This window comes from Simochromis diagramma, unplaced genomic scaffold (assembly GCF_900408965.1).
Source record: "Simochromis diagramma unplaced genomic scaffold, fSimDia1.1 OVJJ01000463.1, whole genome shotgun sequence".
In the NCBI taxonomy this organism is placed as follows: Eukaryota; Metazoa; Chordata; class Actinopteri; order Cichliformes; family Cichlidae; genus Simochromis; species Simochromis diagramma.
This window is the reverse complement of record NW_024386941.1, coordinates 3006468-3030275: the sequence shown is the minus strand read 5'-3', so window position 1 is coordinate 3030275 and position 23808 is coordinate 3006468. Positions and strand designations below refer to the sequence as shown.

Below are 23808 nucleotides of genomic sequence, written 5' to 3'. Positions count from 1 at the left end.
TGCGCTGCTAAAACATCCATTGTTGAGTCTAAGATCATCAGATTCTTAATTACAAGGGAAGTCAAGGGAAGGGTCTCTAATTAAAGTGTGCTTGATTCTAATGAGGTTTAGATTTGGATGTGGATTTTTCCAATAAATATAATTGGTCTCCTGCACCCATGGCCATCACACAGTAACAACAGCTTTGTGAGGGAAAAAAAGGACTATTCATTTTGCATTCAGATGAACATTACAGCCTGTAGAGGAGGTCGATATCTAGTCTAGCCCTCACAGATGGACAGTAATTCAGCAGTCTACAGCTCCACAGAGCGAAAGACTCAAGCTGGGGATAATGAGCAGTGCAAAAAACAGAGACGAAGAGGAGGCCAAACTGGGAGTCATGCCCATTAGAGCCAACGAGGCCCTCTGCACAGCTGCTTTCATATTCCTCTTGGAGGCTAGGAGGTTTGCACCTTCATTAATCTCTGACACTGATCACAATTAGTCCCTTTGATCTCATATAGGCTTGAAAAGATACAGGAAAAGCATCATAAGCAAATCAATAGCATTAATTATACATGCACAGCAGACAAGCTTAACATCCATACACAAAGCCAAACCCCATTCCAAGATCACGCTGGATTTTATTTGAAAAAATGAACAGCATTAGTGTTACAGCATTTTCTTTCTTTGTTAATTACTTTTACTAATATACAGGTTAACTATAAACGAATCGTTTGAGCATGTGACCTTTACAAGACAAGTGCCCGCATGATACATGTGGGCACAGCAACTGTTTTCCTACGAGAAACTAAAACATAAAACAAAAGAGAAATCAGATAAAAAAAAATCTGATTGATGTGATGCAAGAGGTGAAACTTTAGCAGGAGATGAATACTCTGTGCCTTGTTAAACTGGACTCACCGATGTTCACCTCATCATCTGTCTCTGCATCTCCTATGCACTCAAACTGGAACTCCTGCAGAGACTGGGAGAACTTCTGGACGGCAGCAGAAAGATCTGGAAAATCAGATGGGCTGAGCATCAGATGAGGCATACCACAGATGAAAAGCACACTGAAGACACATGAATCAAATTTTATTGTACATTATAAAAGAAAAATGTGATGTAATTTAATGCAAATTTAATGTAACCTCCTTGGACTATACACAATAACCATATATAATTCGCAGACTTTGCTTTTGCACTAGATTTTACTTTATTTTGCTTTTCCACTTTCACAAAATGGGAACAAGCAGATGCATGTTGCTGAAAACAAGACGCACTTCGGGCAAAACATATTCTGCTGTTCCACATCAAAAAAGTTTAGTGGACACAGAGACAAATTACTGGTTTCTGCTCTGTTGCTGCATTTATTTCAGTTCATATAACAGATCTTTTTGCCAATTATGAGCAAAAGCCTTGTGCCCCATCCCTTCCCACACAATAACTGGAAATAGATTTTGCAACACCTGGTAAAGGGTGCCAAAATTTTGCTCCCAGAACTTGTTGTCAAAGCGGAAACAAAGCAGAACCCAGGACAACAGCTACAAGTTCTATAAGTTGAGACTGACGTGTGGATAGTCAAATGACAGAAATTTCATATGGTTATACCATATCAAGATAACCACCACATCCAATAGCATTGCTTTAATTATTGTCAAGTTGCAAGGAATTATTTCCCCGGGCACCACAGCTGCATCATAAAACATCAGCATATAAATAGGCCTAGTTTTTATCTTATTAATGGGCAACAATTAATATTCAAAACAGACAAAAGTCAAGTCTTTTAAAATCAACTGCTCAATGGTTTCTTTTGAACGCAAACTAAATGAAAACATTCATTAAACAGCCTTTATTCGGTTTTTTGAAAGGCTTTCTTACATTAGTAGGAGGCAAAAAATGCTTCTAAAAGTATTGTATGGATGAGATAGATCAATGGTTTGTTCATGTGTATGGTGTCTTTGTGTTTGCCTGCACGCTGAAGTGTGCTAGTGAATGAGTAAGTGTGGTCTGTAAGCCTTTGAAATAGCATGTGGTGCCTTCAATTAAGAAAAGTGAGCATCTTAACATTCTGAGAACTGAGGATTGACCTGTGCTTTGATGCAACGTTTCCTGTTGCTGAAAAGAGGTGTTCTCATACTGTACATATTAATAATAATTGTAACAATAATTCAGTGTCCAGCCTAACAGCCCAGGTCAGTGGCTCAGAGTTTTACTGACCCATGTACATTTTTACTGGCATGCAAAAAAAGGCCTCTAAATTCATTTCTACTGCAAGTCTCAAAGTCATCAAAGGAAAGACTCAAGGATATTTTTTAATTGAGTTATTCAAGTTATTCGATAAATCACTGCAGCCCTACTACTTCTACAGATATTTTCCTTTTAAACATTGGAAAACTGACAATAGCATAAAGCTTGACAATTCATAACAGCAGATAACAAAATAATGCACTTTTATGAACTGCTGTCTGTCCATGTACAAGCCCACTGACAGTCACACATTTGCAATATTTACTGGTGCCTGATCATAATACCTGGATCTGAAAAAATAAGCCCAGATGAACTGCCTAACCTTTGTCTCAAAAATGATAAAGCCCACACAGAAAATACAAATCAATAGAACAATTCCACCCTTGGATACTCCCCACTGCTATAGGTATAAATCTATGATTTTATTGTATTCTACAGTTTAACTTGATCAAATGTCTTTTTTGACAACCTCCAGAGAGTACTGTCATTTTTTGTACTCCAAAACCTTCCAGCTATGAAAACACAAGTGCGTGTGACTGCCAGTGGAAAATTTTTTAAAAGATTTAAATGAGCCACAAGAATTTAACAATACAGCAGGAGAATTTCATAGTATTTTTTTGTATGACAACAGCATCTATAAGCCTTAGTAATAACTGCTGATGAATAGAAGCAAGATAAAGTCCAATAAAGATTGGAGGCATATTTACAAATGTGGCAATGAGAAACAAAACACCGCAGCATAGCACGTGAACTGGTCCAAATATGATCCAATAACAAAGAAAATTGATTCAAGCTGCAGTCAGAAAGTTACAAGGCTGACCTCCTGCAATCATTGTTAGAGCTGCAGGCAGCACAGTTGTAAGCTCTTTGTCTCTAAAATTTGTATGCATAAAACTACAAGTTTATGAACAAGTTTACTTCATACAAAGTATTATACCTTTGACTTAATAGCAATGAGCCAGAAGTAGCCAAGAGCAATTTCTCTTTGTTTGGATTGATGAGTCAACCAGAGTGTAACATGTCCAGTCAAGAATTAGAGGTGCTTCAACAGTCTCTGATCTAATGCTCTCAATGGGAAAAAAAAGACTAGGTTATCATTTCCTGAACCCTACCTGCCTTATATAAAACCTCCCACTTTCTCTTTGATCCATGGAATAAAGAAAAGAACTAAATGGGAACAGACAGACACCTCACCATGAGCTTAACTTCTGTTGCTGCTTAAAAAAAGTTGCACGAAACTATTTAATAGCTGATTAATGGTTTTTTATATCTACATTTTTCTGCCTGCCTTGTCAACAGTTTTCAAAAGTTTATGTGGGATATTAAAAAATGTACTTAATTTCCCCAATTAGGCTACATCAACTTGCAACTTACTATTGTTTCATTTTTCTCCTCCCTCAAATAACAGCTTGGATGAGAGAGAGCTACACAAAAATTCTCCATATTTTCACACATTAAAAGACATACACACCTTCACATTTACACCAGGGAGTTTTAAACTGTTGGACGAGACAAAAATAAACAGTACTCAGTTAAAATCTGGTTTCCATCTTACACACAGATGTACACTATAAACCAATGATATGTATGGTAGAAATCAGGTCGTTGATTCAAGAGAAGATCTAATTACAGTTACAACTGAAATCACAAGGAGGAAAGAAATGCAGCAGTTTTTTTGCATTTAATGAAAGGGTCAGAGTAACTACAGTGATGACGTCTATAAAGCTAACCGAGCGCATGACTCACTTATAATTGTGGGCCAAGTAATGAAGCTGCATAGACACCAGAAGAGTTCTTATCCATCTTCTTATTTGTCTCTTTGCTGTAAGAATCTATGCCAACCAATCAAATTGACTGGTTTGTAGCTCTGAACACCAACTGGGGGCAGTCACTTCATTTTAATGTCTACTTCTTGAGCATGCCACGATGCGTCAAACTTAACTTTTCAATGAATTCAGTAACTTCTATCTGTGTGTTCTGTGGTTTACTTAATAATCATTCATCTGATCTTCAGACCTAGGAAATTCCTGTGGACCCAAGTCAGTCGACTTTTAAGTATAAAAAGTATTTCTGGTAAAAATCTTTCATTTACCAGTACTCCTCCACTCTGCGCTTTCTGTGGGGGGAGGGAATTACAGACGGGTTGACACAGGCAGTGGAGACAGGATAAAAGGAAGTGCATCCATAAAAAGCAGGAAAAAAGTGAAGAAATTCTCAGACTGAATGCCTAAATGAAACAGGAACAAATAAATCAAAAGACGTGAATACAATATTTTGTATTGGAATATGCTCTGTAAAGAACGACTGCAGTCACTCCCTCGTGTCGTTGGATTAGTGATTGTGGAGGAACCTGGTAGCTGCGCTAAACTGCACAGCCATGTTATAATTAGATGCAATCTCATGTATGCCATATATAGCAATGAACACTGCTGCGTATATCTGTATATATGTGGCAGTGTTTATTGCATTTTTCAACAACTTTTCATCTAATCTACTTTACCCATTATATTGTTAAACTTTGGCTCTGCTCCCCACCAGAACAAGTACCATACAAGTCAAGCTTTTAAGGAAATCCGGTAAACTGCAGCCCTGTCACCGACATTAACAAGCAGCAGAAACAGCACAAAGAAAATTGGAAGTGATCATATTATACATTTTAGAAGAAAAAGGTATTGCTAAATGATGTTCAGCATTTCTGCTTATAATTAGTAGCGCTTGCATCTGGTAAAAGTGCGGGGGTGTCAAGGTCAAGATATGTCAACTAGTCATGTCAGCCTAATTGACTTGCCATCATAACTAGTCCTGATAATCTTCAAGTTAAGCCTTAGAAGCATTATGCAGCCAATTGAAAAAGCCTTACTTTTGACATGATCACATGAAGTTGTTATTGGGAAGTACTTGGCTCCCTCATTCCTGCTTGCAGTTGTTATTTTTGCTCTGTTTTTAATTGTGCAACTGAAGCTAATATGTTTCATATCTCAGTTACGTAAAGGTTAACGTGTGGGCCTGCTGAGGTGAAATTTTAATAATGAGTGAAGATCGGGCACGTGAGGGAATATTTCAACATTTCAACTTTCTTTTGGATTTATAATTAAAAACAAAACAAGGAAAAGATTCTAAAATGCCTTTTGCCTTTTATTTGCCAGCCCACTCAGTTCAAATGTATGCAGTGTTCTCATATCTATTGTTGACAATGACTCACTAATTGCTTCTTACCTTAATTATTCTCTCTTCAACAGTCTTTACCTAAAAAACCCCTCAAAAGTTAAAAAAAAAAATTGACACAGATACAGTATATAGAGCTAAATCTGTGTTTATGTAATAGACTCATTAAAAATATAAAAGACTCATTAAGTACTATTAAGTACCAGCGGTTTTACAGGTCTCAAGTGTAAATGGCACACGTAGGTTTATGGTTACATGCTTGCATACAGTTTGTTCTTATACTTGAAAAAGCTTTGAATTTTGCTCGTTAAGAAGGCTCCAAATTATCTTTAATACAATAAAAAAAGTTTAAGAGCAACCATCAAGTTACAAAATCTAAAGTTCACAGGAACAGAAATTGCTTGAGAGGTCTGATATTATTCTAACCCTAACAGTCAGCACTGATTCATTCAATGTCAATGTATTTAAGAAAGACAACTTCACAGCTTCTCTTCTCGAATAGACCACACACTGAAGTGTTCATAAAAATATGTTGTTTTAAGATTGTCTGACCACTTGTAAATGTTGCAGAGGCTGCACTGAACAGCACTGAGAGGAACTCAGAAAATGTATTGTGCCATTGATGCGCTCCTATCGTTCCCACTTTGACTCTAAAACTGCAGATTTCAGATCGATGCCCTGCTGCAGTTGTCTGGGTGTGCTCACAGGACCATCAATAATGGATGATCTTTTAACTCTGATGCTCAGATTAACCCAACCTTTACCAAACCTACCAATGTTACAGTCACCTGAATGTAATGTTTCCTAACAGTCTTTATCAAAACCCAGGAAAATGCAACATTAAAATTACAACAAAAGTTTTGGTATTACAGGATATGGTCTTTACCTTTTGTCTTAATTCTTCAGCTTCAACATCAATGTTGTTACTCTTGGTTCATTTGCAAAACCAATGTTCTCATTTCTAAAATTAATAAACCACAAACCACAATTCAAAAAGCTACTCACTGCTTATCAGAATACTCTGAAATAATAGAATTTAAATCCTCGACAAAATTATTTTTGATATTGCTTTATATCTATGGCAACAGCAATGGCCAAAAAGTCATGGGATATTTTGGTTAATGGGCCTACTGATGAGCATGGTCACACAGTTCTGTTTTTAATATGTGCTGTACATATCTACAACATTCCACTCTCTGATACTGCTCTACAGTGTTTTGGTGCTATTTTTCCTTGTGGTCAAAAACCCATAAAAGTATCAAGTAAAGGGTCTTTTATAGCAGCACCGAACTTAATATATCTGAACTCATTTTCTCAGACATCAAAATTAATACTAACTCTTCAGTTGATGATATGACTAACAAGAAATAGCACTTTAATTAATTTACTAGATTTAATTATGCCAATCAAAGTAGGAAAAAAGTGCTCTGTTAAATCATCCCCATGGTTGACCACCTCTATCTAGGAGCTCAAAAGGGTCTGCAGAGTAGCTTAGAGGAGATGGAGAAAAACTCAATTAGAAGTCCATCTACTAGCTTGTAAAGAAAGTGTTGCATCTTATAACAAAGCTGTCAGAAAAGCCAGAGGAAATTATTTCTGAAAAATTACTGCTGATAATGAAGGCAACCCTAGACTATTGTTCTCTTGAGATGAGGAACATCACACCTCTGGAAAATGTGAGGAATACTCCATCCTGTTACAAAAAAGAAAATTATATATATATATATATATATATATATATATATATATATATATATATATATATATATATATATATATCAGAAAAAAATATTAACCCTACCACATTCTTCATCTGCACTAAAGACAATTCTCAAATTTCACTCCTGTCTTTAATGTAATTGTGTGGCTGAAATAAAACGCAAACCTTCACTTTCCAGGTTAAAGTATATTTTTTAACTATTTCTTTTCTTTGTCTCAACAATCATTTAACAGAAGGCATTCAAGCCTGCCCTCACACAAAAATAAATAAAATAAAATAATAATTAGAGATTTAACACTCAACTATGATGCTAAGGCTGTTTTTAATTTATGATTAGCTTTTGGCAAATTTGATTACTTTATTCACCATCATGACTACTTGTAGGTTTTTCCTAATATGATGCTATTTCCTGAATCGGATTAAATATCTCCAGTAGGAAATTATTTTTCAGCTGTGGAGATCAGGAATCTAATGGCACTTCTTGGGGTGATGAAAAATTCAGGTGTGTTGGTCTGCTACTGCGATATTCATTGCCATAACGTTGCCATTGCCGTAACGCAATGACACACAACTATATATGCTGAACTCTAGCCCTGAATTTAACTGGCATTAATAAATAAATAAATAAAAGTTAATGAAGATAAAAGGAAATTATTTTACCTCAATGAAATTGAAGGCGCTCATTTGGCAAGTAAACATACGGGATAAAACCAGACGTTAAGAGTCATGCTTATTTAGGAGTGACTGAGCATAAAGCCGCGCATTAATTGTGCCTTTCATCTCAGCAATATTACCAAAATATCACCTTATCTGCACTCTTAGATATTCCACTGCCAAATTTGTAGACATCCATTAAATCTGCCCCCAAACTCAGTCTACCTCAAAATATTAAGGAAGCAAAGTCTGTGGATACTTTCAAGAAACTTTCAGAGAGGTTCTTCTTTAAGCATTTTGCTTAATATTGATAGCTGAATAATATTTACACAGGTAATTGACATTGATTGATGCCTTAGTACTATACGGCACATCTTGAGTAATCTTAATAGTTATAGAACAAATGTACTTTTATTTGAACAATACTAAATCTTCTCTCTCCTCAAAAGAACTGAATTTACAAATAATATAGGTTCAGAAGAGCTCAAGGTTTAGGAAATGGTGGCGTTTCTGTCGCTCAGAAAGGTAATGTTCAGTTACTCAGTCCAATGGTTTCATAATGGGGGAGAGAAATGTTAATTATGCAGCTGCAGTGACTATTATTTGCAAGCATGTTTTCTCATTCCATCTCTCTCTCTTGTTCTCTGTGTCTCTGTTTAACGGGTTTTATTTAGCTCATTGTACTTTATTTTTTTTTCTCTTTTCATTTTTTTTCTCTTTGACATGTTGATGATTCTGTTTCATTTCTTGTTTTTAATGTATTTTTATGTTTCATATCTCTGTAAACCATTGCATGTAATTTTGGCCTGTACAAATAAATTCACTTGAGCTGACTTCACAGACTTCAGCTTAATAACAAATGAAAGAGTCGACACAGACTTGAAATCTTTATATTATCAAAAGTAAATGTGATGGAGTCAGTTTGTATTGATTTCCTATTCTTTAATCACAGAGTTATGGGCTGCTCATGGGAAACATTAAACTGTTAAAAAGATTGGGTGCTCTCCTTAAAAAGAAGGGAGTTGAATGAGCTTTGTAGAAAAAAATATATAATTATGAAACTGAAACAAAAAGGGATACTTTCAGCATTAGCATTCAACGTAAATAAATAAAGCAGCTCCCAATTTTTAAGGTTTTTCTTAAAGGTAAAAAAATGTCCTTCATTTCAACCTTTTTCAAACTACTAGATTACCCATAATAAGCATAGTGGTTGGGCACAAACTAGTTCAGAAGTTGGTCAATACTTTAGCGCTTTTCCTGAATAGCTTGAATAGCTAATAAAAATTACAATACTTTTGTTCGTTACTCACTCACTCTAATTAGTACTGAAAAAGAAACCACTGGTGAACCAATAATATCCTCTAAAAAGTGTGTATTGTTATTACTCGCAATTTAGTTTCTGCAGCTGTGTTATGAATTACGTGGGCACAAAGAAAGTAAAGACTAGGGAAACAATATAAGGTCTATATAATAAACCTGATTTCACTGCTCTTTTTGAAACCAGAGTGTAATATGTGTGATTGTGTGTATTTCTGTATAATATTTATAGGTGAGGTGACTGACAGTTTTTTATACCCACATATAATGAACATTGATATGAAGATTGATTGATTTACACTTTAGATCTTATAATAAATTAGATATTTGTATAAATGTGCTTGTGAAAATAGATTTTAATATACCTACGTGTGTGTGAATGAGTAATTGTAACCATGAAGGTACAAGGTGTGGAGATGGACAGTGCACAAGAGAATGGAAGAAGAGAGTGCAAGGTGGAGATGAGTGTCAGGGGTGATTTGTGGTTAAGGGATAGCAGCACATGTGAAAGGGAAGGCTTACTAGATGGTAGTGAGGCCTGCTATGATTTATGGTTTGGATTCAGTAGCACTAACAAAAAGACAGGAAGCTGAGCTAGCAGAGAGGTAGCAGGTTTGAAGAAGCTAAGGTTTTTACTAGGAATGACCAGAACGGACAGGGTTAGAAATGAGTATATCAGAAGGACAGCTGAGGTTGAGTGGTTTGGAGACAAAGAGAGAGGCAAGGCTGAGATGGTTTAGACATGTGCAGGGGAGGGAATTATGATATATTGAACAAAGAATATAGAATAAGGAACTGCCGGGCAGGAGGAAAAGAAGAAGACCACTGAGGAGGTTCATGGATATAGACAAGCAGAACATGCAGAGGGTTGGTGTGACAGAGGTGGATGATAGGCATAGGGTGAGATGGAGGCAATTGATCCACTGTGGCAACCGCTAAAGGAAGCAACTCGAAGTAGAAGAACAAGATTTGAGTCTTTTGAATCTTTCTGGTAAGATTCGCTTATAACTATACCTCAATGGGAAAACAAATGTACCACATTTTACTTTGGGCAATGTTTAAACGAGAGCTAGCGCAACAATTATGTATTTATTTTCTATTTAAATGCATTATTTACTAAGATCAGGAATTAGCACAAATAACTATGTATATTCCAGAAAATATAGCACAACCACTTACAAAGAAACCATCCCACTGAAACTAGCAGCAGCAAAGATAAATGGCAGGGGGATCAGTATAAAGGAAGATAAATGAACAGCTTAATTGTTTTATCCCCAGGGAAACAGTAAAGGTGTAATCAGCATAACATATTCCAGGCTTTATTGGTTTGAACATGAATGTTTACTGTTGGAAATCTGCATCTAAATGCACAGACTCACTGGACAGTTTATTTGTTACACCTGTGCAAACTCAATGCATCTGGCATGCAGACATGGCCAAGAAAATCTACTCTGCTAAAGAATTAAAAGACCAGTCAAGAGACTTCATGAACATTCCATTGCTACTGGTGCCCAATAGGCTGCTGTCACCTAAGATTAGAAAAATTGAGGTTACAGTGGGCACAGGCTCACAAAATTGGCAGGGTAGTACCACTGGCTAATGGTAAGGCATTCTGGTAAATAGACAGTCTATTTTGGCCAGGATACATATATATATATATATATGAACATATATCTATAGTATTAGAACATTGGAAACATGTTAATTTGTAATATGGGTAATGACATTGGTGTTGATTTGTGCTGTAACATTCATATGGTGGAGGTAGAAAGCACGAATCTCTCCTAACATGTACCTTGAACAGTTTGAGCTGCTCCTAGTGGTATGATGACAAGGGCTGCTTTCTGGTCCACTTTAAGCCTCTTGGGCCAATTTGAACATCATTTACACACAGCAGCCTAACTGGGCAGTTGCTGACTGTGTCCATCCCTTTATAACTACAGTGTTGTTATGTTCTAATGGGCACTTTCAGCAGGATAATGTGCTGTGTCACATAACTCATATAGTCTTAAACAGAGTTTGCAACTTAAATGTCCTCCACAGTCACTATATTAGGGTGAATGTAGCTCAGGAGGTAGGGCATGTCATATACTAATCAGAAGGTTGGTGGTCTGATCCTTGGCTGCTCCACTTTGCATGCCTTCAGCATAATACTAACCTCAAGCTGCTCTCTGAGTATGAATGTGTGTGAATGTTAGATAGAAAGTACTAGAAAGCACAGAAAGAAGTGCTTGGCTGAATGAGACAAGTTGTAAAAAGTACTTTGAGTACTCAGGTAGAGTAGAAAAGCAACCATGTACCATATATTTCAAGATCCATCATGAAGGTGTTGGTTACAAATCTGTAACAATTTTGTGAAGCTATCATATATCAATAAGTATCAAAAACTCTAAGGAATGCTACCAGCACTTTGTTGAATGCATGCTATGAATAATTAAGGCAGTTGTAGCCTCCAATGCATAATGGACTGTCACTAAATACAATAAATGCAAAGTCTTCACAACTTCAAAAAGCAATTCAGTTTCTGTATTGGTCATATCAAGAAAATATAATAATATGCATCACATGTAACACTGTTACCAAACATCAGTAGTTCATTCTGTAAGAAAGGAAGAAAATATGGAACAAAGGACACATTGTATATAGGAACTATAGTCTCTGTGGTTCCCTGAATATTTCATCTTATTCTTATACACCTATTCTGTCAGGAACAAGAATTTGGTGCATTCTGCTTTCAATATGAGAGGAACAAGCCTAACTCGTATAAGGCGTGAATCTGAAAATGTTACCACATGAAGTGAAACACTGGTATAAGAAAAAAATACTGATGCCTGAGTAAGGGAGGTGAAAAAAGGAAGCAACCCACTTCTGATTTTACTCATTACATTAAACACCTTAAAACATTGTTGTCTAATTATATACTCAGCACACATTTTAGCTCAGTCTGCACTGTATTTTCCTATTAGAGTATTTAACTTACAGCAATGATTCTTCTCAGAGTGAGAATGCAGTAAGAGGTAACTGAAGGAACAATAGTATTGTGTACCATCCTCCTGTATAGGTTTTAATCAAAGAGCAGAGGTCTGACCACCCAGGCAAGACGTTACTGGATGGAAAAGCTACGCCAGTTAGTGCCCAGTGTGAGAGATATGAGAAAGAAACTATGGCTGTCAGTCATCGCACAACAAAACCCCCTGGGTACAACCTTTATCTCATCTCCAGGGCAACCACATACTACCAAATTCCATCTGCTGACAGCGCCTGACAAAACACAGACAACACTACATTTGAACCTGAAAGTCTTCCTGCAAACACTGCATACTTATTTCACTATTAGGACTTGACTAATACGGATAGTCATAGCAGCCATACACTCTACAAGAGCAATTCAGTTATTTTTAGTTTTGGGGTGGCAACTATATCTCAGTCAATAAAACATATAGTTTCTATGTCTGGTTGAACCACATAATCATGATTATGGTACTTTTATATGTAAGGTACCAAATTAACACCCTCCTGGGTTTTAGTATCCAAAGCATGAAAAAGAAACAATTTCCCCAGCAGGAAATCAAACATCATTACTTCATTTTCTGTAAAACGCACTGATACTATGTTAAAATCTATTAAGCAATTTCTAGTTGATCCAGGCTTCAGTTTAATACAAGAAACTTCCTCCTAGTATGTCAACCTTTTAAACCCAAGTCGCAAAGATGGTGGTTATGAAACAATTACATTTCTGAAACCCTCACTAAGTTCAAAATAAGTTTTAAAGTTGACAGACTTCCTCTACACAAAAATCCCTGCAAACTCAAGAAACATATCTCAAAAGAATCTTAGAAACTATCCAATTGACCTGCTAAATTTCAGGCATATTACAACATCTGTCTGCAGCACTCCCAGTTCACCGTACAATGTGACTGACATACTCATTATAACACTAATTACACAGCAGCATCCTTGTTGTGCTTTCACTCCTCTAAATAATTCTTTGGGGTTATAATGAAGTACCTTAACACAAATTAATGCAGAAAAGCTTTTAAAACCTTAAGTCGCAGGAATAAATGTGTTCCATTAAAAAGCTTTACTATGCACTCGTCTCCAGTTTGTGCTAAATAGCTACAAGTTTTCACTTCCCCCAAATGACTCACAGTGAGTTTAAGTTTATTCTGTGTCACATTTACAAGCTACATTCCTTGACTTTGCTATACATCTTTGCCTTCCTTGAGGCACATATACAAAAAAAAAGCAATCTGCAATAATGTTCTTTTTTTGTAGAGACAGCTCACTCTTTGCCTATATATCAACATTGCAATGAGAAACACCGTAGCTACTTTATCTTGTCAGTGAGACACTGCTGATTTCAGATGAGAAGGTCTTCAAAGGGGAAAGCTTTTGTGCACCAAGCTTAATGAGAGATGGGGAGATCTCTTTGATGCAACAGTGGGGTGCATTGTGCCACTTTGATTCCATTTGGAGGGATTGTAATGGAAGAGCGGCCCTTCAGGTAAGGCCTCTTCCACCTGCTTACTATTACGTTTGCCTGTCAGTCACCCAGCAGGGGAGATAGTGCATCAGAGCCAGCAGACAGTCCTTTGCACTCACGGAGCATACAGAAACTTTCCCACCGCAAGCTGTTGTTCGAAACAGAGCCTCATCTAATATATCCAGCTGTAGCATCAAGCAACACCTTTAACAGGCAGTTTTACTCAATTCTGGAGTTTGGCAGTTAAAGTGTTTACTACTAGTTTTTGTTCAGGCCTTTTTGGATCAGGTCATTAACATGGCATGGTAATCAGCTGTAGCTTAGCCTACTTAGAATAAACCCTGCCTAACAATATAGCTTTGTAACCAAAATGTAATAGTTTATTTATGTAACAAAACTCCCCACACTAATAGAGAGCTGAGGATTTCCACAAACACATGGCTATGTAATTACAATTTCCAGCAGATTGTTGTTTACTTTTATGTGTTCATTAGAGATAAATGGGATTCATGGATAGTCTGTTGTTACTGGTGAATGGTGAAAAACATAGCTCTCAAATGTTGACATCATGTGCCATTAATGGCATTGTCAGCGATACATATCCAGCAATGACTGTAACTTGCATTTGTAGTAGGCAACTTTGTCCACAGTAACTCTAGTATTTTTAGCAGATTCAACCCCCTAATGTGGTTTAAGATGGGATAATAAATTAGCAACTCATGAGAGGTCTTAATATGAATGTATTAAGCACTAATGGAAGAGATTCAGTTTGAAATCTTGGGTTTAGAAACCACAGCATATCTACAAAATACTTCACAGTTAAAATCCTACGTGGTAGTCCCCCATGTTCCAATTACAACAGTTGTTTTCTCATTTCAAAACAAAGAAAGTTAATCCAGCAATTTTGTATTTTCTAGAAGAACTGCACGTCATTATTGTGAAGCTAGGTATGTCTCAATTATTTTATGCACTAAAGTGAATTTGTCATTTACAATGACTTATATCCAAAAATCTGCTTTTATGCCTATTAAGTATTGGCTAATTAATTCTTTCAACAAATTTGTTAGAGTTCACAGAATGAAAGAGGAAAAACACCATCTTTCCCCACATATTCATGCAGAATACACATCTACATCATTTTCAGCTATCTAAATTGCTGAAAACAACTTAGAAGATGGAAGATACTGACACTGAGTCTTTGATGTGAGGCTGATGCAATGCTACAGCCTATTCTTTAGCACCAAAGAAAAAGATCAGAGTTATTACCCCTGCAATTCTGCGGGATTGAAAAAAAAAGAAAGGCAGACAGGCCAGCACCTACCATTTATCACCAGGTCTACTGCCTTTAGACTGAGTTGAGAGATTTTCTTTCAGAAGACACATCGAGAACACATCTGGTACAAATTCTAACAGAGATGAACTTATTTCTCAAAAAAGTTCTGATAAAATCAGCTCGATTACTACTTTGTAGTAACAGTAGTAACAGTTCTCAAAGGCCTTTTTCAATATAAGACTTAACAAAGCATGTATTTAGTAAAAGAACAGCTAAGTACAGACTTTAAAGAAAGACAATTCAGTTTGCAAAAATATCACTTTTTTTTTTATTTCAACCCACTGTGGACAAATATAAAGGACAAATCTTTTTAGTTAGTATATACTGGTACACATTTAGTATACATTTGCTGTGAAAAAGTCCACCCATCATTTCTTTGCATTTTGCTTCCAAGGAGTCAGACTTTCTTGTCATTTTTCTAAAGCAGTCTTGAGTTGTCCTCCAAGTTTTCCGAAGGACATTTAGCTTTTTAGCTTTTTTACAGTTTAGGCCTTGTCACTAAACACTGACCTATGAACGATTCAAGCGGATAAAAGACACCTTACTCCAAGGATGAACCAGTGTTATGTCAACGCACAACAGGCACCAATTTTAAATTATATTTTTAAAAAATTGCTAAATGCAGCCTATTCCAAAAACATAATTTGTTCCCATTTGTTTAGCTCAATCTATGAAAAAGGACAACGAAAAGGACCACCAACAAGGTGATTTCAAAAGAGTGGCATATTTCAGCACGGTGAACAGTTAGTCCTTCAAAACACGACAAAACAGTTTGAGAAAACTGGACAAGTAGAGGACAGAAAATGAAATGTCAGGTCTAAAAAACTATCTACAACAGATGAACAGTATCTGAAAGTCAAATCCTTAAGAAAAAATCCCCCAGCAAATATCTGACACAGGCCCCAAGAGATGTACTCCTCTCTTCAGCTGATCTGCTGTTCACCAAAGCCCCATCAGAAGCAGCCTCACTTGAAGTGTGGCGGTCAAGAACTCAGTCTTAAGAAAAGGAAGAGGTAAAAGGCTGAAGAACACCAAACTACATACGACAATACGTGGCAAAATGTCTTATGATGTGATGACATTTTTGGTTCAAAATGTCACCAATAAAAGAGGTACCACAGTGAGTATCTAGAGCCATCTGTAAATCATGGTGGTTTTTGTAATAGGGCTGCATTTCAACCCTAAACCAGCTATTCAGTTGACACAGTGTGAATGACAAAATTATGACCAAATGTGACAATGATCTCAAACACACTTCTAATGCATTAAAAGCACTTGCTATAGGAAAACCACCCAATGGAACACTTAGTCATGACTGCCTCTTGGCCTTTTAAGAGCCCCAACCACAAAATTATGGAAGCAGTGTGGGTCCTTCTTGACAGAATGGAACAAAAGGCAGCCAGCATCCAAAGAAAAGCTTTGAATTTCCTCAAGAATCCTCGAGAACACTTCCTGAATGCTCTTAAAGAAATTATTAGAAACCTTGTTAAAGAGAGTTTAGGCTGAGTTGAGGAGGGAAGGTTGCCCTACCAAATATTGACTTTCAAGCTCACTAGAATTGTACAAACTCTGTTTTCACTGTATTATACTGTATTTCCATGTATTACACATTTGAATAAATCACTGCACCTACTTTCAACTTTTCCAAGCAAAATCTTAACTTGCCTGGGGATTCGGAAACATTTTACACAGTATTATATATACATTTATATATTTCAGTTTGTATTCAGGATGACACACACAAAAAAATATTGAATGATTAATTATTGAATTTTGAATGTTATGGAGGTGAAATACATATGAACCACAATACCTGGCATTCAGTGTAAGTCAGCTAACTGTGAGCTTGAGAACGGTGTACTCTTTGTGACAATCAGTTTGACTGACAGACTAACAACAGAGTGCTTCAGAACAGACCTCAATATGAAGTCTAACACATTTTCTTGCACAGTCTGAAGGGAAGCAGCTTTTAGGAATACAACGTCTAATCCTTTTATCAAAATCTGTTCACATAATATCCACGTCTCCAGCAGCTATGCTTACCGCTTCTCTCAGCTTTATTGCTAAACAAGTCGCATAATTTACCTCTACATTTCATTTCCATTACATGAGTTAAAATTCATCAATGTAGTCAAAGTAGCACCGATATATTATAAATGGCATAATCCGGCAACACACAGTCTGCCTTAGTCACAGTCCAACAGACACTGAGAAAGCAGATACACACACCCACACAGTAAAGCAGAATGATGTCAGGCCAAATGCTATCTGAGGGCGGATGGGGGATGGTTATACAAGCATGTTTACAGGACATTTCCTGTGGCTGAGCCTTGGGAGCATCATCTGTCCTCAGACAAACAAACACTTAGAGTTCCCAAAGCTGAAAGCTATTGTGAAATCACTTTTGACAAAAGTCTACAAGTCATCTTTTTATTTAATAAAATAGCAGCAACTAATTATAACTATATTGAGTTACATAAAAGCATTAAATTATTTAAGCACAGTTGGAAGAATTGCTGTTTACATATTTTTTAAATACTGATTTCTTTTAATAACAGTCCCCGTGCGTGTCAGCCATTCATTATTGTATATCCTAAGGAGGAAGCATCACTCCGTCACTGCTGAAAGGCATGGCTATGGGGCGGTGGCAGAGATATATTATCAGGTAGCATAATAAAACCATGTCTTCCACTTTATACTAAGCTCATCTGTCTCCACTCACTGAAACGCATTAGATGTCACAAAAGTTAATACTTAAGATCTAGAAATCTTTTTTGCTTTCAATTAGAACTTGTTATCTTGCAGGAAGATAACATTAGACAGCATCTGGAACACCTGGAAGTTTGGATTGAATTTTTTGGGAACCCCAAGCTCCGGGCCAGAACAGTGGATATCTGGAGGATGTGTGGTGATGCACAATTAACCAAAGTACATTCTGATGACACTAAGTGCAAGGAACAAACTGTTTGTTTACTGTGTTACAAATACGTACAAATTATGTATGACGGATACAAGCTGTCACCCAAAAGAATGTGTGCCCATGTCTACGTAGGTCTTTAGAGATCCCCTTGCCAAAGTAAGACTAGCTATGGCTCATCATTTTTCACGTTCTTCATACATATTTATAAATGTCACTAGCCTGTCAACCATGAGTATATTCTCTGTAACTGTAACTATTCACTTTTTTCTGTTACTGCAGCATGGTTTAACTCATTCTATAGAAAATACAGCAAGAGTATCTGTGTCCAAATTTCTTAAAGGATGTTGTAGAACCTGTAATGTTAATCAAACAATTTGCTGCATAGTAAAGACACTGTCATCACATAAGTTACAGAAGGTACCAAATAGATTTCATATAAGAGACACTAGCCTCCAATTCTGTGGCTTTCTGCTCTTATACTCTTAAAATAAACTTGCCAACCACATGTTAAATGTATGATAATTTACCTCGTATCTGTGGTTCTCCCACCCTTCTACCAAAGTGATAATTAGTGAATTAATACAGTTAAGTATAGGGTATAATAAATACTAGTAATTTACAACAGGTGTAAACCGCGCAACTTACATCCGCCTGACCAAATTACTGTTGACACATATCACTGTTTAAACAGCGTGTTTCAGAAATCTTTAAACCACAACCTTCATCATTAGTATTAATATGAAGGGGGACAAAGAAGTTTACATTTTTTTCTCTTAGTGATAAATTGGGAATAGCACTGACACATGCGAGCAACATCTGTCAGTATGTATTCTATGTAATGTCACCACTTGTGTAACACAGATTTTTCACAATAGAGCATGGATCCTCAGACAACCTTGACGTCAAGAATCATTACTAGTGACGAGAGTTGGGCTTAAAAATAGACGAAGTCACAATCTCTAAAACTGAAGGCACATTAGTTTAGGAGTAGGATGATAATCTACTCTGTTTTCTTGGACATTAGCAGGGTTTTACAAAGTTAAACTATCAATAGCAAGTTTTACTGTAATGTCCTCAGGCTCCTAAAGGTATAGCTGGGCCATATCATACCGTTCACGGTAATACCGGTATAATTTTGGGAAAAATGAAATATCGTGATAGAATATGGGTAAAACGCGCATGCGCAGTGCCTTTGTTTTCATACGCACACGTCGGAAAAAGCATGGCGGCGAAAGCGGATCGTTGAATGAAACGGATGAACCAGAATTGGTTTGTAAAAATGCTGCAACTTCAGTGGTGTGGAGCTGGGTCAGCTTTCGTCCGTCAGATACACAACAAAGCACTATTTTTGGTAGCGCATGCTAGCGGGCCGTCGTTGGATATTATACACGGTTATGCTGAGGATGTGTCGGCCAATTTCCACTGGAAATGCCTTTTGGTTAAACTGTCAGCAAGGAATTTGCATTTGCACTGTTACATTTTTATATAACTTTAATGCACATAAAAAAACAGCTGCTTGTTTAAGTGAAAATACATTGATGGGTTGTTTTTTTTTGCACTAATAAAGTTGTGGAGTTGTAAAGTATTTTGTCTAGTGTCAATTATATCGTCAGTTATATCGTTATCACAAATTTTCAAATGTATATCGTGATAAATATTTTTGGTCATATCGCCCTGCTCTACCTAAAGGTATCTGAATTGTGGTGAGATGGCAACCTTTTGACTACTACAATGCAGTCATATCCCATCAGATTTCAGCGACTGCCCCAAAACATTTATGCTGAAGTATTGCCATTTTGTCAGATTGGAAGTGATCCAGGGTTTATGACGAATTGTTCTTGATGAGCTTAACGGACGGGACTTCAAGAACAGCTTCAAAAGTGGCTGGAGTGCTGGGAGCTGCATATCCCTGCAACAAGTCACTATAGTTAGAGATGATTGGTAAGGTCTTTGAGTTGTATATTCACAGTCAAAGAACCTTTTGATTGTATCTTGCATATCATACCATAATGATCGTAATATATGCGTGTCATGTTTGTTCCTGACCTCAGCTTAGACAGCCTTTCCAATCTTCATGAAACTGAGCCTATATAAAGTACCAAAGGTACAGAGATTTGTAATATCTAAATGGTGATTGATTCATGAAAAGCTACAGTTTCTTTTATCTGTGTATTTGCATAAAGTAACTGCACGATCAAGGCTGGTTCGTGAACATACGGAAACATTTGCACATTCATATGCACATTACAGGTATATTTTAACAGTCATCACAGAGATTAAGATGTAGCAAGTGGAGCAGTTCAAGGTATTTGGCTGGTATTTTCTTTAAAGTATCTTTGAGAACTAGTCAAAGTCCTTCTGTCTCACTGTTTTCTGTTTCTTTATGTAATCCCAGACCACCTCCGTGTTGAGACCAGAGCTCTGAGGGGGCCATACCATCTGTTAGTCTTCTTGTTCTACATATGACTAGAAATCGTTTTTTACGACTTTGGCTGGATGTTTGGGGTTGTTACCAGATTACAGAATTAATTTTCAACTGATGACAAAAAGTTAAAGATATCGTGTGAGGTAAGTATTTAAACATTTAAAATGACTTAAACTTTGGCCCAACTAATAGAGTGCATCTAAAATGTGAAAACGTCACAGACTCCAGACGAAAGTGTTTCCTTCACTACTGCAACAATGGTAGTCACAAAATTTCTTTACTAACCCTAAAAGCCAGAAAATCACCCTCTTTAATTACCCATAACAAACATATGCTTGACTTTATATGGAGCCAGTTAGTGCAGTTTCAGCACATGTCAAACCACTTTGCAGGTAATACATTAACAACCTGGCTCAACAGACCTCATTCACTCAGACAGCATTTAAAGAAAAATACATTATAGGATACTTTACAGCTGTGAAACATGAGATGATAACAGGAAAAAAGATCCATTAAATATCTTCCAGTAATGTCACCACTGATGACAGGTCATAAAGGGTCATAAACCTCTACGGCGTCCCAAGTTAAAGACCATCAATAATTTACTTCCGTCTCTTCACTTCCTGCACTCTCTCCCTACTCCTGACTGAAACTGGGCATTCAGTTAAAGGACTGAGACACTCATGACTACAAAGGAAAGACAAACACAATGGAAAATTCCTTCCAAGTAGCTCAAACACTGGTAATGTTGTGGTCATGTTTAAGGATTATTTACTGTGGAAGATGACGCACTAACACGAAACACTGGTTAATAAGAATTTCTCATTTCAAACTTCAATATAGCAACAGATCAGCTAGATGGAGGGGCGTGTAGGTTGGGATCTAGTAGAGCCTTAACTATGCAGTGTTTCTACATCAATAAACCCATCAAAGGCAATCAAAGTCTCAAACCACTTGCCACTGTCTTGCCACTGCATAGTCTATCTTGAAGTCTTAAGGTCTTATTTGGTATTAAACAATTTGCGCAGGCCTTTGACATATCCTCCCTGTTGTGAATAAAACATTGAGAAGGGTATTACTGTCCACCTATGATGCCCTGTCCACTGATGGAACAGTTTTCCTGCAAAAAAGGTATGAAATAGGTTTGGCCTTCAGCTGCCCTGAGAAATACTAGAGTCAGCAATACAACGGTATGGCAGGGTGATACAAATACTAAGTGCTCCTCACTTTTGTTGATCTGATGTACGCTTAGTACAGATATATGGAACTGAAACCAGAAGGAAGAAATACAGCACAACACCGCAAAGAGCTTAAACTTAAAAGTTACTTTGTTAAACACTGTATGCCTTTGTGTTCATTTATCAATATAAATTTCCATTAAACTCATTCTGCCAGACTAGATACTGAAAAAACAAAGATGTGGTTATTATAAGCATCAGTGTCCTGTTTTTCAAATTGGCTGATTAGTCCAGAAGAGTTAATTAAGTCAAGACGTGTCATTTGTGAGATCAAGTTAATTTGTTTTGGACTATTATAATTTAGGCTATTAAAATTCAGTTCAGTGCTCAATACACAGCAGACACAAGCCTAGTTTTACTTACTATCCCATGGTATGGTATATTAACAGTCAATGGCAAGTGAGCACAGGAGCACCGCTCACTTGCCATTGAAACCTTTGGTTTGTCAGGGTCACCCAGTCAGAAGAAAGTTTGCTAAAAGGAAGGGTGAAAATCTTGTCTCAAAAAACCCCTATGAATTTGGGGTCTGCACCAAGTAGTACAAGATAACTCTGAACTGTGAATCACACTTGGACTCTAACAGAGTCCAAGAAGAAATACACAAAAAAATTGTTAAATTGCATAATAGATCCGCTTAAATGTGTAAATTGTTGGATATTGCAACCTTACTCCCTGCTTAAGGTGCAATTTCAGCTTCGCTGCCTCAAGCACAAGAGCAGCAAAAAGCAAAACATATAGGAATGGTGATTAAAAAGGTAAGAGCATGACAAGAATGATGCCGTCTCACAGCAAAGTCTGACAGACCCATGTTGAGTTAAACTGTGGGAAAAAAAATACAGTGGTGAGTGATGGGTTAGTGTGCGCAGTGTGGCACAATGCTGTGTGCCCTTCCCATTCTATTTCAACCCAGCTGTTTTCCATTTTTATTAGACCTATATTTCTAATCTTTCTCCATTTCACAGACACACTTCTGACGTTAACAGACCAAACTCCTTCCCCACAGGGAAAGAGCAGGAAGTCGACTTTAATCAGCATGGTGGAATCTGAGACCTAACTTGGAATTTGAGAGGACAATGACCTCTCAAATTGAATGCTGGCATCCTCACTGACATCCTCATGCAGACATTAAAGCCCACAATATGTATTTTCCTTACTTCAGAGAAAAAACGTTTTCTATCAATGAATTAACCCCCAGTGTTGTTATCCATATGTCAGAAAGTGGCTTTATGATTGAATATTAAAGCAGAGGAAACCCACTTATATGACACTAACAGTTCTGACACTGGGATTTGTTAGACAAGCCTCTGCATGCATGCATTGAAGCCAGGGAAGCAGACACAAAGCAAACAAATCCCTTGCATTGCAACAACCTTAATAATGAATTATGTGGCTTTTGTATAGATTTAAGCTTTTCCCTAGTAATATAAATGTTTCCCAGTAGGACAACAATTATTCAGCTCCCGGTGGCTTCAGTTCAAAGAGAGACGGGACCATTCAAACACTAGCACAAAAGTCTTAAAAGAAATATAATGAATGTGTCCGCTAATTGAAAGTCGCCTCTAGGTTTTAGGTAGTTTTATTTGTGGACTGAAAGAATAAAAAAGGCCATGCTGGGCTACTTACTCTTGAGCGCAGTGATTAGCATATTCCCATCCTTAATGAGGTCTTTGATGAATTTATTTGTCCGCTCCAGTTCTATTTCATGGCATTTCAGACGCTCTCTGAAGTCCGGACTGTCCAGGAAAGAGTCACTGAACTCCAAAGTGGGGAGTCCCATTGTCCCTCAACGGCAACGCTGGCTTTTAAACTCTGTAACTAGGCATACAAAGGTTTTTACTTTTCATCACGTAGTTCCGATGTAATAGCCACTTCTAAGTTCCCCCTAAAAACTTTTCCTGCTCCGCTTAGTTCCTCACTTCCGCTTTGATTTTCTTCGCTTTTTTTGTCGGCTACCTTAAAAAACAGTGGTCGTATGACTCCTGCTGGTTAGTTTTGGACAGATTACAACAAATGTGGTAGGTCCATCATTAACTTAAGCAACGAAAAAAGTTATTTTGAAAAAAATTAAGCTGATTTCTGCGTTTCACACTAAACCTAATTACGTTAATGATAATAATGATAATAACAATAATAATAATGAAGAAGAAGAAGAAGAAGCGAAAAAAAAAATCAACCTACTTATCTCTATATCAACTACAAATGACTGAAAAGAGAAAATATATAGAGAGATTAAAATTTGAATTCAGTTTCTGTGGAAATACAAACAAGAATTGCCAATTGCGAGAATTTTGGAACTAATTTTTGTTTTGCCTCAGATACAA

General features: G+C 36.9%; 1 protein-coding gene across 4 annotated transcripts in view; it reads right to left on the bottom strand.

Moving 5' to 3' along the window:
• Positions 1 to 23421, bottom strand: part of LOC120737072 (rho GTPase-activating protein 42) — a 74633-nt gene extending 51212 nt beyond the window's left edge. For 2 of the 4 annotated variants that reach the window (XM_040037521.1, XM_040037524.1), the window contains exons 1-2: positions 23111 to 23420; positions 904 to 999 (exon numbers count right to left, since the gene is read on the bottom strand). In XM_040037521.1, the coding sequence (XP_039893455.1) occupies positions 904 to 999; positions 23111 to 23264 (250 nt within the window). In that variant the 5' untranslated portion in view covers positions 23265 to 23420. Of the gene's footprint in view, positions 1 to 903; positions 1000 to 23110 lie in introns of all 4 variants that reach the window. The other 2 variants (XM_040037522.1, XM_040037525.1) reach the window with 2 other exon arrangements.
• Positions 23422 to 23808: the final 387 nt, after the last annotated feature.